Here is a 15,344-nt window from a genome sequence, read left to right on the forward strand (position 1 = left end):
GGATTATATAGTGCACATGGTGATTTCTCTTCCCAACACAGAAGATTTACCAATAATAGAATAGTAAGATGGAAGAAAAAGCAATAAGAAAGAATTCTTAAAGAACAATAGAGAATAGAATCAGAAATCCCAGGGCAAGTTAAAATAGCCAGATATCCCTATTTCTATTTGTAGAACCTATTAAGCTTTTCTGTAAATATTTCCACATTTCCTTCTTACAAATAAAAATAGAAATAAGAGAACGTTTCTATACTATTCCTCTTGATAAGAAAGATTTATGACCTATCTCGATGCTGCTTGGCTGGATAAGAACTTCAAAATTATTTTTTAATTTATTGCAGCTTCCCAAAACAATTATTCGAATCCAACATCGAGTCTTCTTGGTAGATATGAACTAGGCTTTGACCCCGTGTCGGTCTATCTTCGATCCTAGCTGAGCAAAGACGAAATATTCCAAAAGAGTTCCGCGGGCTTAAAGCACGGTCTAGATCATCATTTAATTTACCTTATTTTAGAATTTTATGACCTAACGCGATCCGACAGTGGGGCAGCTTGGCTACCCGGCTTGACCCGACAAATCTGTTATAGTGATTAGACCATCGGACGGATAAGATGGTGCCACGGATTCCTCGTTAATCGTGGCCTGCAAGGAGGAAAACGTGGCTGCTCTCGGGTCACAAGCTATTGAGCCGTTCTGCAAGGCACAAAACATAATATTAAACCATTTATTTTCCGGGTCACCTTTTACAGCGCATCGAATATCTACCAGGCCACGACCAGCGTTCGCTGTTTGCGGGATGGCCGTTGTCCTTCTGTCCAAGACTCTTGGGGGATATATGGTAAGAGACGTTCAAAGACCGACCTCCGGAACCACCCACCGCCGCACCAAATCACCTTATCGTGGGCCCCACCAGGTGCTCCGGAGGGTGAGCGGATGACTGGGTGCCCGTTAAGCAGCTGAGTTTCGCATTGCCCACGCGGTGAATCGTTTGGGTCCTAGCTTGTGGGTTTTGTTTTTTAAAAGCCTCAGTGTCATCTATCCTTTCACGGACAATAAATCGATTTGAGAAGAAGAACCAGCTAGGGTTTCGAGATGTCATCGGGGTAGATCTTCGAAGATTTCTTCCTTTTCTACTCTTTTTTGGGACCGAAATTTCCAACTCAAGGGTTGAGAATCAGTCGGGGTTTCGATTCTGGGGCGTCTTGCAATCCAATTCCCCTCACATCCGACCTGGTCTACCTGGATCATTAGGATTCCGAGCTCATAATTGGATAGCCTTGATCGAAGTACTTTCTGACTTAGGGTTTCATCAGGAGGAAGAAGCCTCCTGGTCTGGATTTCTATAGAATAGAAGAAACGCTCAAAAAATTGATTAAACATAGCTTCTGGTCGCCTGTGATTTGGTATTATTAGATAGAGGATTCGGTTATCCTCAACAAGGTTCTCGTAAACTGGTTGTTCCTGATCGAATCTTTGTGAAGGTGGTCTTAGATGTTTGGAAAGATTCGATCTTTACTCTGTTTTAAGAGGCTTCGTCTCTGTAATTTTTGGTAGCCATGCCGACCTTCACGGCGATCGTCTTGGATAGGCTTTTGGAGCCCAGTCCGTCTCGGAACCCCGCCCTGAGGCCTCCCCTGGCGCCGGTGAAGGTGGAGAAAGCGCCTCCGAGCCCCTCTGGAAAGAAGAACATCCGTTGTCCTATTGCTTCGCCCGCACTCTATGCGACCCCGGAGAATACTCCACTTCCTGACTCGCCGTCTTCTTTCCCACCATCACCTTACATCATCAACCACAAGAGGCGCGGCCCCCGCCTTCTCAAGAGCTTCTCCCAGAATGATGTCGCTACGTCCCAGCCGCCGCCACCGGCTGAAGTGGAGAAGAAGGTCGACATGGTGAATGGAAAGGGTGTTGAAGAGACTGCGAATGGCTTTCATGATAAGAAGCTTGAAAGGGAACACAAGGCTGTGGATGCAAATGGAACTCAAGGTGCATCCTTATCTATTGAACATCACAAGAAGTTTCAAGATGCTTGGTTGAGTGATGGACCTGTTGCAGCTACAGAAGTGGCAAAGCCTGTTGTCTTTGATCCAGAAAAAGATGGGGAGAATGATGATTTCTTTGATCTGCAAGACTCGTTGAGCACAACTAGTAATATGGAGCTTTGTGAGCGGTGGAAGCCAAGCACACCTCTAGGGGAGTATTTTGATGCCTTTGAAGGTACCCTTCTCTTCCAACTTTTATCTTGTTTGAGGTGTTTAATTTTGGTCTATCCGCTTTTCATTTTCTGTGTTTTCATACTCTTTTGATGAGTCGTATATGTTTCCCTAATCGAATATGGAAAATGCTTTGCATGTTAGTATGATATTTCATGCAAGATTGGTTTAATTTAACAGCCCTTTTATAGTGCTGAATAAAAAACTCTGATTGATACCGGTATTATCCATTTTGAGAACCTGAAAGATAGCTCTAGTTGCTCTGGCTTTTACATGTGAATCATGTTTTGACATGCAATGGAGATCATGCAAACAAAGACAGCTCACCAGGGAGGGAACATGTAAGGTGGTTGTCTGTCTCTATATCCATGGTGTTAAGAGGAAGATTTATGTGTGAACAAAAATAAAGAAAGTTAAAGTAGGAAAAGGGGAGAAAATGAAAGGACTTCATCATTTCGAAATGGAGAGACTAGAAAGAGTTGTTTTTCTGTAACATTAAAGTAATTTTATGTTTTGCTTGGATATGGCTGAATTTGGATCCGCGAGATTACTCTCCCATTGGTATTTGTTAGCTTATCTGGATCCAAAAAATGAACCTTTTTATTGACCTATAATCTCTTAATGCATATCAGAGAGGCTATCTTAACATCTTCATCACATCTATAAATAGGATGTTAGATAGGCAATCCTAGCATTTACCTCTTTACTGACAAATAACCCTTTCTTGAGAAGATGTGACAGACTTAATGCACTGTATGCTGTTTGTTTAGCAGCACACCTTGAGTTAACCATTCGAGCATTTAGTCAAGTTTTCTAAAGCAATGATGGTGGATTTTTTTCCATTTTACATGCTAGAGCACTTTATATAGTTATAAGGCCACACTGCATCTTCGATCTTGCTTTGATCTGTATGGAATCATGATATACACTCTTCTCAAAGGTGGCAAGTTAGGCTCACTTGTATTCTTTCCATACCGTAGAGATTTCTAGTGAGGTGCCTCACAGTCTTCATATCAAAATGTGGAAAATGAACTGCGTGAGATGAGACTTAATTTATTGATGGAAATCGAGAGGAGGAAGCAGGCAGAAGAAGCGCTGGAGAACTTGCAAAGTCAATGGCAGATGCTGAGCCAACACCTCTCACTTGCGGGATTGAGTCTTCCTCCCCCCCAGCCATGACAGATGAGAAGGATGAAAAATCATGTATAGATCCTGCGGAGGAGTTGTGCCGACAAATTGTTATTGCACATTTCGTGGCTGCTTCTGTGGGAAGGGGTTGTTCCCGTGCTGAAGTTGAGCTGGAGTTGGAACCTCAGATTGAGGCAAAGAACTTTGAGATAGCAAGGTTATGGGATCGGCTCCATTATTATGAAGCTGCAAACAGGGAAATGTCTCAAAGAAACCAAGAAGCTGTTGGTAAGCATGCTAAACTTGTGCTGTTTTCTTGTCTCCTCTTCTAGTGATATTTAACTCCAAGCAATGAACTGCTGTTTTTTCTGCATCAGTTATAGGCTTATCAATAGACGTTGGAATCTACAGTCTTATAGTCTGTTGTTCAAAGATTACTTGATTTTCTCATGGTTGCCTTTTGGATAAGCTTACATTGCATGTCTGGTAGTTTTATACTGTAACATTTCTGAACTTGAACATGATCTTTTGTGTTATACATGCAGAATGACATACAGAGAAGAATGTTCCTCTTGATTCCTTTTTCCCCTTCTTGGACAGTAGCAATTTAGATGCTGCTGGACAGCAACAGAATGGACCTGGACTACATAGGCCTCCTGAACTTGGACAAAAAGATCAAATAAGTCTGTTTTTCTTGTTGAGAAATAATAAAAAGCCTTGGCCTTGAAGACACTGGGATCTTTTTTATTCCATGCATTCAATTGTCACCATCCATTATCATGTACTTTAGGCATCTTGAAAAATTCTAATTTAAAACAAGATGAGACCTAGCAACCTTTTTTTTTAAAAAAAATGTAAAATTAGCGTGGACCAAATTAATATCATTGATAAAGAATTGCTATTTGCAGGCTTCGCACACATCTGCCACTCTGGGCACAGGTTACTGTAGTTTACTTGTATAACTTTTGAATGATGTCTCTAAGAGTCTTCAATGGGCCCCTAGAAGTTTGTTTTGTGTTACTTAGATCCTGCTTGTGATCTGTTCTGACCAATCCTCTCTCTGTACAATAATTGCTTTTAGGGCAACATTACATTTTGTAAGTTGCCTTCATTTTAGACATAAAAAAGTCATACAGGAAAAGGGCGAAAGGATGAGATACAAGGGGAAAATATTATGATATAGGGTTTGTAATGTTTTGTGCATTGGAATGCTAAATGTAGAAGATGGTTCATTCAAAAGTTGAAGTGGTAGACTAATATGCAATGGAAAGCCAATTGGAAGTTATATATGGTGTCTGATTGGAATGGACAAATGAAGGATAAACCTGCATTTACCTTGTAAAGAATCATGATGAATTTTAAAAAGCTGCAATGGAAAAGATAATGTCCTTGGTTGGATGACAAGTTTATGAGATTTCAGACTGCAATTTCAGGTGCGGAAGGATTTTTAAATATCAATGCAGGCTTATGGATATATTGCTTTACAGCACTGAGAGAGGAATTGGAGTTGATTCCCAAGTTCTTTATATTAAAAATATAGTGGAGAGGGAATCAGTTCTTTCAAAAAATTTCTTTGTTTAAGAACATAATTTGTGAATTATTTTCTATCCCCCTCCCCCAAAAAAGGAAAAAAGGTAGAAGAATAGAAACCTAGAAATAAATTGACAGGTGTCTAGAAGGTAATATTCATTTCAGGTACTGGCATCTGATGGCAGCTGTACAGAGGATCTCACATCCATCATTTTTGGGTAAATGACAACAGTGAAGTTCCTTTGTTTTTGTTACCGATCCAAACCCCATAGGATACTCGTAAATTTTGGTGTTGAACCCCAGAACAGCTGCTTCAGTAGTTGCTATTAAAATGCACCATACAAAAAAGAAATGTTGAACCTTAGAACTGCAGGAGCCTTCTATGTACGATTACCATCTGTGGACCTGCTTGGGCTCGGACAATTTGCTTTCTGCATATTTATTTTAACTCAAATGACTTTTAATTGACATAATCATCTCACGAAATAATTTTGGATTATAAACACTTACTTGACATTCTTAGTGAAAGTTTGATATTGTGCTGCCTGTGCATTCTCCACTTTTCTGACCCAATGGCTGTAACTTGGTCCACTTCAACTTATCTGCATCATTAGTACAACTCATGAGATACTATGTTTGTTTGACTATCTGCCTGAATTACTTGCAAACCTCAATTAACTAAAGCAAATAGCAGACTTTTGCTGAAATTGTTGCGAGCAGCCTGTGCAATTTTCCTTGATTTATCTGGTCTTGTGAATATTAAAAAGAATGCTTGTTCTGCTTAATAAATTTATATTTGTTTTATTACTCTAAATGAACTCAGACAGCCTACATTAAATTGTTTGCGAGCAGATGGCATACTTATCGATGCCATTGAAACTTTTTTTCTTTATAATTTTTTCCCTCCATAAGCTTCGAATATGCCAATTTTTATGTGACATATTTCCTGAATTCTTTGGCTAATTTGATCAATCTTTATCTGCAAATGTCATGCAATATTTTTCTGAATAGTTTGAGAACTGCATATGACTGATTCTTCAAACCATCAGAAAATGAAGAGATATGGATTCATTGTATATGTCTAATATCTGCTGCATTGCAGAAATGGCACGGCAACAGCGGCATAAGCAGAAGAGCAGGCAGAAATGGATTTGGGGTTCAATTGGTCTTGCTGTTACCCTTAGTGCTGCAGCCATTGCATGGTCCTATCTTCCAGTATCCAACCCTTCTCTCCCTGAAGGCAATACCATAGACAGCCATGAACGCTGAAGACAGCTAAATTCCAATAGTCACCTTCCTGAAGCAATTCATATCTTTTCTCCTAACAGGAATAATTACAGAGCCAGTTAAAGCCGTACAAGATATATGAGGTAGCTCCCATTACATATGGCAGCCTTGAGCCTTTTTGTTTTCCCCCTTCTGTATAACCCGAATGGACCAGTTCGAGTTATTGCTTGCTCTTGTTAAGTGCAATCTTTTGCCGCTCAAGTAAATAATAATTTTATGGGAGAACATATTGAGAAGTGGGCTTGTGCATTGTTTGTCCTGTTGCAACTCCTTGGATTGAATCTCCTGTTTCAACACGAAACAGGAGACTGTGACAGAGGTACTGAGTTGTGAAAACTTGGGTTTTATATTTGTATTTACAGCGATGACCTCTTGGTGTATAACTGATAATGCCTCCCTGTGGATGAGGATAAGGTTATAAAGTGAAGGATTACTGCTTCTGCGTGATATTGTGGTATAAGTTACATTGGGGAACATCTGGACAAAATACAATTGGCCTGGTCCTCTAGCTACACTGCACAGGTAATATCTTTTGTGGGGGCATATCTGGAGCCATGGAACCTGTTCGTCCCCATTGAGTTCTCTGTTGTCTGACCATCGTGAATACAACACCATCACCGACAAGAGGCTGTAAATTAATGTAGTTGGCAAAGTTGTTAGAGGTTGGATACCAATGACCTAAAAATTCATGCCTTGCCATATTTTCAGCCAAGCTTTCTCCTGTCCTATTATCCTAGTTCAAAAAAAAAAAGAAAATAAAAGTAAAAACTAGTTCTTGAATGACAAATCCAGCATTCTCAACAGCTATCCTTATTTTATTTGATGTTTCCAAGGGTATTTAGAAGACACTTATAACTTGTTTACGGTACCTGCTTCCAGGCCTTACGTACTTGGGTTGTAGAAGCACCCCACTTTATAAACTTTGCAGCATTAACAGACACACACAAAAAAAATAAAATAAAATAAAATAAAATAAAATAAAATAATAAAAATAAAAAAAATAAATTATGATTTACATGATTATTAGCTAGCTTAAGGTTGATCATAACTTTTTAAAGAGGATGATATCTCTTAGCCATTCCAATAGCTGATGGTCCATTCAAGCATGCCTTTGATGCTTGATATTGGAAGCCTGTATTGAAGCTCTAGATAACTTTCGGTAAAATTTACTTGCAAGGATTTCACCAAATAAAATTATAAACAAGGAATTAATTCAATTTTTACAAAGAAATGCGAGACTTTTCTAGCATCATTACTACTTAATGATCTCCCATCAACAAAGAATTCCAGTCAAGCCCGCCCTGTCGTCAATTTCGTTTGCTCTACACCAAGGTCAATCTGACAGCAATTTGGCAATAGAAAAGGAAAGAAGATGCTTATATTGTAGCACATTTCTGCAACATGATGTGTAATATATTAACATCACATCTCTCCAGTAAGGCAATCAAAAAGGAAATCACAGTACACAAATCTTGAATGGTACTATGGTACAACTTGTGAGATTAGAAGTCTTTATACAATTTTTCCGGACTGCAACCTGAGTTGAGTAAATCGTTGCTGATGCTTATTGGATGCCTCGGCTCAAACTTTCCTCTCAATTGCCATGACAAACAGGTAGAGACAGCAGAGGATCATACCAACTTAGTCTGCTGTTACTGCAGAAGTTACCTGCACTCCAAGGCATTCCAGACAGCAATCGCCAAGGTTTCAAGTCTGATCTTTTACCACTCTCAGGAAATTGTAATGATTGTTGCTCCACGCTTGATTATGCGAAACTATTTTTCACATGTACTAGAATGCTTTTCAGAACAAAACGATGGCTCGCTTGGTATCTAACGCTTCCACTTGTTAATGATGTTTATTGCTTGTCCCTGAGCCAGTACAGAGCTACATAAAGCAAGAAGGCCATGCAGAATGTTACTGAACTGAGAACCACCAAGATCCGAACCAATATAGAGGAAATAAATGCTTTCAATACAAAAGAATGCCACATCCAGAGCCATGTAATACTGCAGGTGGATCCCACCACAGCACCAACTAGGACTTGGCCGACAGTGTGAAGTTGTTGGGATACCCTCAGCCATGACTGCAAAAACAAACGAGAACAATAACATCGTTAGGGAAGTATCATGAGATATTGGCTAGACATTTGGAAGCTATCTAGCTTAGGAATATTCTGACTAAAATATTTATACAAATATTTGAGGAACACGTTCGAAATAGGGTCAGAAAATTGCTGCACAGGGCTATTAGGTAAATTTGTACCTTCCATATCACCTAACATTCTGCACCATACAAATTACAGGCCCTGATGAAATCTTTTGTAAGATTTAGAGGCAGACAAAAATCACAAGTCTCTAAATTTTCTAATAACAGATTCTAAGCTATCAAAAATGATGTTGAGAATTATTTTTTAGCCATCAATTTTGTGTCATTGGCTTTCGGCCTTGTTTTCAACTTTCTTAGCACTGAACATGCATTGCATCTCTATGAAAGCATTGAACTAAGATTTCTCCAGGTTTTCTTAGTCATTTAACACACTTATCCTACAAAGTGTGCAGAAGATTTAAACATGCCGGGATGGCAGGTTATTCCATCATGAGGACCGTCGCCAGGTTGACAGTTAGAAAATTGGCTCAAAATTCTCAAATGAGAGTTATGCTTCACAGCTGACGCCATGTTGACAGAAAGGGGCTTGGAGGATGACAATGATGATAGTGACCTTGTTCATCAAAGCATTCCTTGATATTACTAAGCTTTCAATTTTATTTATCATCACATTAACATCATTATTTGCAAGTTAGATACACTATGTCACCTCCTAGATATCAACGGTAAGCCCATTTATAAGTGTTAGGAGATGTAGGCTTAGACTAAAACTAATTCTTGCAGCAGGGTGCACCAAGAGATTCCAGTTATCTCACTACAACTAATTTCAACACTTGTTAGTTCTTCGTAGATGTGTGTGTCGTACTGAATACTTTTTAAGCATATAGTCCTCCTCTATGCAAACCAAATTATGCTTTTGTTCTTTCACATGCTTTCTTAGAGTTGAAAATACGATGTCTAGGTTTTTCTCTTCTCCTTATAAATCCTCTAGTCAGCAGTGCAAGAGCATAAAACAAAGGCATAGATTTATTTTGGTTCTAAATTTTAATCTTTCTTAATCTTTCTGTCATCACCTTTTCCATAATTCCTTAATATGGCTGATTGTGATGGTTGGTGTAATTTTGTATATTACCCTTTTGTCTTATAAATTGGTGCTCAATACTTTGGTTCTTTTGGTTATTTTGTTCTCTAGAATTCTGTAAATAGGCCAATTAAACAAGTAGTCCGATGTTTATTAAATTAAGGAAGTCAAGAAAAAAAAATCAGGCAACAAACAGATACTGGCAAACAAATTATGTTTATTCCAAAAAATTCAGTTAAAACATCGAAGTTTGGTGCAGATAACTAGACATCCTGGAATGTATGCATTTATGAAGCTAACTTGACCTTCTTTATCAACAGAACTGCAAAAAAACAGACTCAGAAACCAATAAAGTAAATTCTGAACTGATCTACAAGTCACGGAATTAAATAACAGCTGATAGATGCAACATGGTGATTTAAGCAATGGTTCTTACAAGATAACCGGCAGTTGTCAAGGTGACAATCCCTACAGTTACAGTGAGTAAATTTATCCCCAGCCAGTTGACCACTGTTTCACACAAAATCATAGAAGAAACATCATACTCTATTTTGAGGTTTGTATGGCAATCAAACAACTGCACAGCGACAAGATAATGCAATTATATCCTAGATTTAGGGAAATAATCAACATGCTAATAACAGTGCTCTTCCAACAAAACGTGTATAAATAAGAATAGATTGTTAGACATACAATAAAATTTTCATTCATTAAGAAATTGTCATTGGAGCATTGTTAGGTCAAAATAACTGCAGCATATCCTAAAACATGCTCAGTATTAAAGAAAAACAATGTGATAGCATGTTCCTCATATTCCTTCAGAGTAAGCATGTCTCAGCATTAGTTCATTCCTCCGAGAATTGTCTGACCACTGAATCAGACAGGTATCGACAAAATCATAATATTCCCTTAAAAAAATTATTTCATCCAACTTAAAAGTTGACATATTGTTTATTGCCAAACATGTATAGAATGCTTCCCATTCTTGGATTGAACTCATATTTTGACTGGCTAACAATGCATTTTTTTTTTTTTTTTTTTGGTGATGAGAAGGAGGATCAGACCACCCAGATTATATGGAAGTAGTGGTGTTATATATAAGGCTTTTGAGCACTACAGGAATGCCACCAGAAGGACTGGCTAACAATGTTGACCATAAGATTATCTCCTTAGCTCATTTAAACAAATGGACATTGGCTTTCCCAGACCAACCTAGCAAGGGTGATCTCATGTAGAAAGCATCACAAAGCTGATAGCATCATCAGAGCAGATTCATCTAACATAATCAAAAGAATCAAAAAGATATGATATTTTAAAAAATTGAAAAGTGTAAATATATAAAATGTAACTGAAAGATGCATAACCAACATCAAGACAGATGGGAAAAAGTTCTTTCGACCAAATATATAGGTGTCAAGCAGGTACTAGGGGTGGTAGCAACCAATAATTTTGAGGCATGCCCTTTACGTAAGTTGCATGATATGGATCCTACCAATTAGCACCGACTTACATGAAAGAACTGCAACGAATGCAGAATAGAAGATGGACTGCGCATGCGACGATGGCATTCCAGGATCAGATCTCAAAGCAGAGTCAGGTCTTGGATGATTTAGCATCCACTTCAAACTAACCGAAAGCCACGCATTTATAACCGATCCCATCGCAGCCCACATGGCTGGTGCATCATGCTTCCACAGCACGATGAGCCCAAAAACACCTGCCACCAACCACTTGCTCTGATACCAAGCAGACAAGAAAGGAAAAAAAAAAAATCCTCATGAAATGACCAGATACAAATAGAGATCCTCAATCAATGACGAGAAAGAAAACAGCATGCTGAAACCAATTCATAAGTTAGAATCCAATGCAGTGCATGGCTCGTGGTGATTAAAAACTGAGAATATAAAAGGCTACGGGCAATGCATTATGTATAACTTGTAATAGTTAGGAAATTAATTTCGCAATAAAGCACAATTAAATAATTAAATGCTGAGAACAAATTGTATATTTATTATAGACTATAATGAATCATGATTCAGAAGTCCAAACTGAACGAACCATTCGATTAATACTCGATTGGAACCTCAATGGTCGGTTCCCTGGGATTTCACCCACTCCACCCCCTTCAACACCATTCCTGCTCTTGAAAGCGTCAGCCCCAGCCAATTCCATCATGCCCGGAGACTTAGAAATCCTCAATCTTACATCAAGATGGCTTTTTGAGCGTATTCCCTGCATCAAAATCGGATTTTTCAATGCAGGGAGCCGATGAGACCAGATGGGCATAAGGGTTTTGATGAGCGGAGGATGAAGAGCTGGGGATTGCATCTTTTAGATAAATTTGAAAGATAACAGGCAATCTTCACGTGAGAATTGAGCATGTAGGTCGGCCATTTTATTTATAATAAGATTACAGGATTCTGTATGCCATCAAGATACAAAGGACATTACATTTTTCAAAACATAAAATAGGAAATAATGGAAAAACATCTGTCCAATACGAGAGGAAAGAATCTATTGAATTGATAAAAGAGACGCGTTGTTATAAAAGATTTGCATAATTTTTGATGAAGATTTCGAGCATTATTTTAATCATTTATTATTATAGAGGATTTTCTAGATTCTTTGCCAAGTTGATAATCTAAGGGGATCACCAGAATTAGTATAGACCATTTTGGCTACAATAAATAAAACTGGATGCGGTTTAATTAAGTGTAAGATTTGTCGTATCGAAAAACTAAATTGCAGACATTTGAAGATTATAGCTTGGTTATATGATACCTGATCAATATGGTATATATATTTTTTTAAATCAAATTATTTTTTGAGATCTATAACTTAGGGCCAACCATTTAAAGGATTGAAATAAAAAAATTTCATCATTTGAGCTCTAAAATAAATTAGTCAAATCAAAAATTTATTTTTTGAAAATAAATTTGATCGAGTGTATTTTCTAATTCATGGAAATTTAAACAAAGCGACAGAAAAAAAAATTGATTTAGAAGTCAAATCTATTTTTTATAAGATTTTAATTTTTTTCATGATTATTTTTGAATACCTAGTCTTATTTGAACTAGAAAAAGAATTTGATCTAAATTGTGCAAGTAAGGACCTTATTACTATTATAAATAGAGGATTATTAGTGAAAGAACATGAAATATAAACCCTATTTTTGTAATATTTTAATATTTTTCTTTTTTTTTTTGAAAGATTCGAGTTAAGCGGGTTGAGAGAATTCTTTTTTCTCTTCGATTAGATCAAGTTAGTATCAAGGTTTCAGTTTTCCATATCTAGAGGCTATAGTTTGTGGTCCACATGAGTAAGTAATATAATCAAATAAAAAAAGACTGTTTGTATTTCATGTACATTAAAGGACAAAGATGAGTATGTTTACTAATTTTATTTCGATTGATGATGAGATGGAGGAATTAGGGATAGTAGTTGAATGGATATTTTTAGATATCTAATTCATTCCAAATGCTAATATGACCCATTTAGTATATCTTAATAGGGTTTGGAATTTAAAACTAAAATTAGTATATTATCCTTACAATGCATGGGATATATCTTTTATTTAGAAAATATATCATCTTTAAAATATTATTTTTATTCATACATAATTATTTAGAAACTAATATGTTTAGAAGACATGTTTTTAGCAATGATATTTATATTTTGCGATCATAAATGCCTCTTTCCCATGGTATGAGTGGCTCCCTAAGAACCCTCTTCCTCATCTTCCCCTATTGTTCCTCCAACTCTGATGTTTTATATTCCTCTGCCATGGTTTGGTTTTAGCACAAATATTTTTGTTATTTATATCTTTGGCATTAATAGTATTTAAATTGATATTAATTAGAATTATTTTATGGTATTTAAGATGAGCTCACTTTCTTTCCTAAAGTTCTATATTTTTCTATAATAAATGAGGGGCCGTTTTATATTCCCCCAGCTATGTTGCGTGATATTGTGGCTTCTTGAGTCGGAGGTAAGAATTCATGTGTGACTCTAATTATATGAGAGAAATGATAAATATGCCTTTTATTTTTAGTAAGCACACACTTTTCTTAATAATATACACGTAAAAAATGAAGGGATATTACCTCAAAGATCCATTTTCTTAGTATTAATGGAATAATATTTAAGCTAGTATTAATAAGAATTATTTTTTAGCATCTAAGTGGACCCATTTTCTTTCATAGCAAGCGGCCTAGGTGGGATCCGAACTCCTGCTTAAGGAGGGGTTAAAAGTTCTTAGTTTAGTGAATGAGACCGACAACTGTTGTGACCTCTATTTACTTTCCAAATAAGACGATCATGTTATTTAAAAGCTAACTTCTTACTATAAGTATGTATATTGAAATCAGGACCTATAAGGCTTTTTTACTTCTTATTACAATTAAAGCATATTCAAATCATGCTTCTTTTGGTAGAAAACTATCCTATTTTAGATGCATGGAGGAGGAAAACAAAGGCTATTTACTATTTTAAATAATTTTAAATATAAAAAATACTTGTGATAGATAATTGTGTATTTGGGGGTTTTAGAACCAAATTTAGCTTGGTGGGATTTAAGATACGATCCTGGTTTAGTTTCAGTGGCTGCATGCCATATGGGTGCGGGCATTCATTAAATAACCTATTTTTAACATCATTCAAAAACTTGAAAAATAAAAAATTAAATAATAAATAAAGTTCTTCGTTTGTTTTTCAAGGAAAAATGAAAAAAAAAATCTTAAAATATATAAGGGAAAAACGAAAATGGTGATAGAAATGACTGATTTTGTCCATGTCTAATCTCGGATTCAGTCTCCCCCTCCTCTTCCATTCGCTATCCAAATCTGATTACGAGATAGCATAACCCCCGTCTTCCGTCTTAACCAACATGCCCGACCTCCGCTTCTCTTTAAGGAGTATATTTACATATTTGTTCGTGATCGTGGTTTAAATGTTTCGATTTTTTACGAATTCACGAAAATTTTTGGTCATGACAATAAATCTAGTTCAACACTTGTGAAACGTTCAATTATTCGAATGTATCAACGTACAGAATTATTTAATTTATTCAGTTAATGATTCTAACCAAAATCGATTCGTTGGGTACAATAATTATTTTGATCTTCACTGTTTCCATCGCTATTACAAAACCGTACATGAAACTTCAGCTTCATACGTCTCCTCTATGGCCACAAATAAATGTAAGGACTGGTTCGATATTTTCACCCTCATTGGAGGAGAGATCGAATAAAGATACATCGGAGAGTCCCAGTCCCAAATTAGACCAATGAAATTCTGTCTGTTAGAATAAGAAAAAGTGCTTCCGAATTGATCTCATCCTTATAATGATAATTTTTCTTTATTCGATAATAACTTAATCTTTCAATAAAATATTCGTTATCAATATATATATGGATTAGTTCATGAATAATGATAAGAATTCCGTATGTATGAATACAGATATAGAAAAAAAAGAATAAATAATTTTTTTTTAATTTTATAAAAAATTTTATTCATTCATTCCATTATTGCATTTCATTTCTTTTGTTCCTCTTCTTCTGTCTCAGAAGAAGGTATTTAGAAAAAAATAAAGGACTAATTCATCCTTGGTAGTCATTTCTTTAATCAGTGAATAGGAGCATACTCGAGATCGGAATCGTAGGGAGATACTTCTTGATCATTTCTATCAACTTAAAGTCCTTATTATGATTCGTTTTATACAGAAATATCTCTTTTTTTGATACCTTACATTATCCCCATTACTAATCCTTTGTGTACTTTGGTGTTCCTAACTGTCCACCGATTTTTGATTGATCTCCGATATGTTAATACATATAAGTCAGTAGTGGAAACTCCATACAGTTGATCTTTTGTATCCGCTTCAAGATATGATGACTAATCAAAGAATCTCAATCTTGAGATAAACAGTTTACGCTGCTTATATTTACTTTAATTCCATTCTTGTACATAGGAAATGAGATTTTTTCTTCTTACCGTA

General features: G+C 36.4%; 1 protein-coding gene and 1 non-coding gene across 2 annotated transcripts; one reads left to right on the top strand and one right to left on the bottom strand.

Annotated features, from left to right (window-relative positions):
• The first annotated feature begins 1,352 nt into the window (after window positions 1–1,352).
• Window positions 1,353–6,395, top strand: LOC105058764 (uncharacterized). The gene is made up of 3 exons (XR_012137142.1): window positions 1,353–2,218; window positions 3,195–3,630; window positions 5,975–6,395. It is a non-coding gene; the product is annotated as an uncharacterized protein (transcript).
• Window positions 6,396–7,619: 1,224 nt separating this feature from the next.
• On the bottom strand, window positions 7,620–11,677 carry LOC105058850 (lipid phosphate phosphatase epsilon 1, chloroplastic-like). Its single transcript, XM_010941906.3, has 4 exons — window positions 11,408–11,677; window positions 10,860–11,085; window positions 9,786–9,859; window positions 7,620–8,245 (listed from the first exon to the last, which is right to left on the bottom strand). The coding sequence occupies exons 1-4, from the start codon at window positions 11,675–11,677 to the stop codon at window positions 8,018–8,020; spliced, it is 798 nt and encodes a 265-aa protein (XP_010940208.2). The 3' UTR covers window positions 7,620–8,017.
• Window positions 11,678–15,344: the final 3,667 nt, after the last annotated feature.

The sequence above is a fragment of the Elaeis guineensis genome, chromosome 15 (assembly GCF_000442705.2).
Source record: "Elaeis guineensis isolate ETL-2024a chromosome 15, EG11, whole genome shotgun sequence".
NCBI lineage: Eukaryota > Viridiplantae > Streptophyta > Magnoliopsida > Arecales > Arecaceae > Elaeis > Elaeis guineensis.

What these genes read in the sequence shown, in the direction of transcription:
- LOC105058850 (XM_010941906.3), bottom strand. Translation starts at nt 11,677, where the DNA reads ATGCAATCCCCAGCTCTTCATCCTCCGCTCATCAAAACCCTTATGCCC. An exon ending in ATTCGTTGCAGTTCTTTCAT is followed by an intron (nt 9,860 to 10,859) that starts GTAAGTCGGTGC and finishes TGTGTGAAACAG; the next exon opens with TGGTCAACTGGCTGGGGATA. An exon ending in TGACAACTGCCGGTTATCTT is followed by an intron (nt 8,246 to 9,785) that starts GTAAGAACCATT and finishes TTGTTTTTGCAG; the next exon opens with TCATGGCTGAGGGTATCCCA.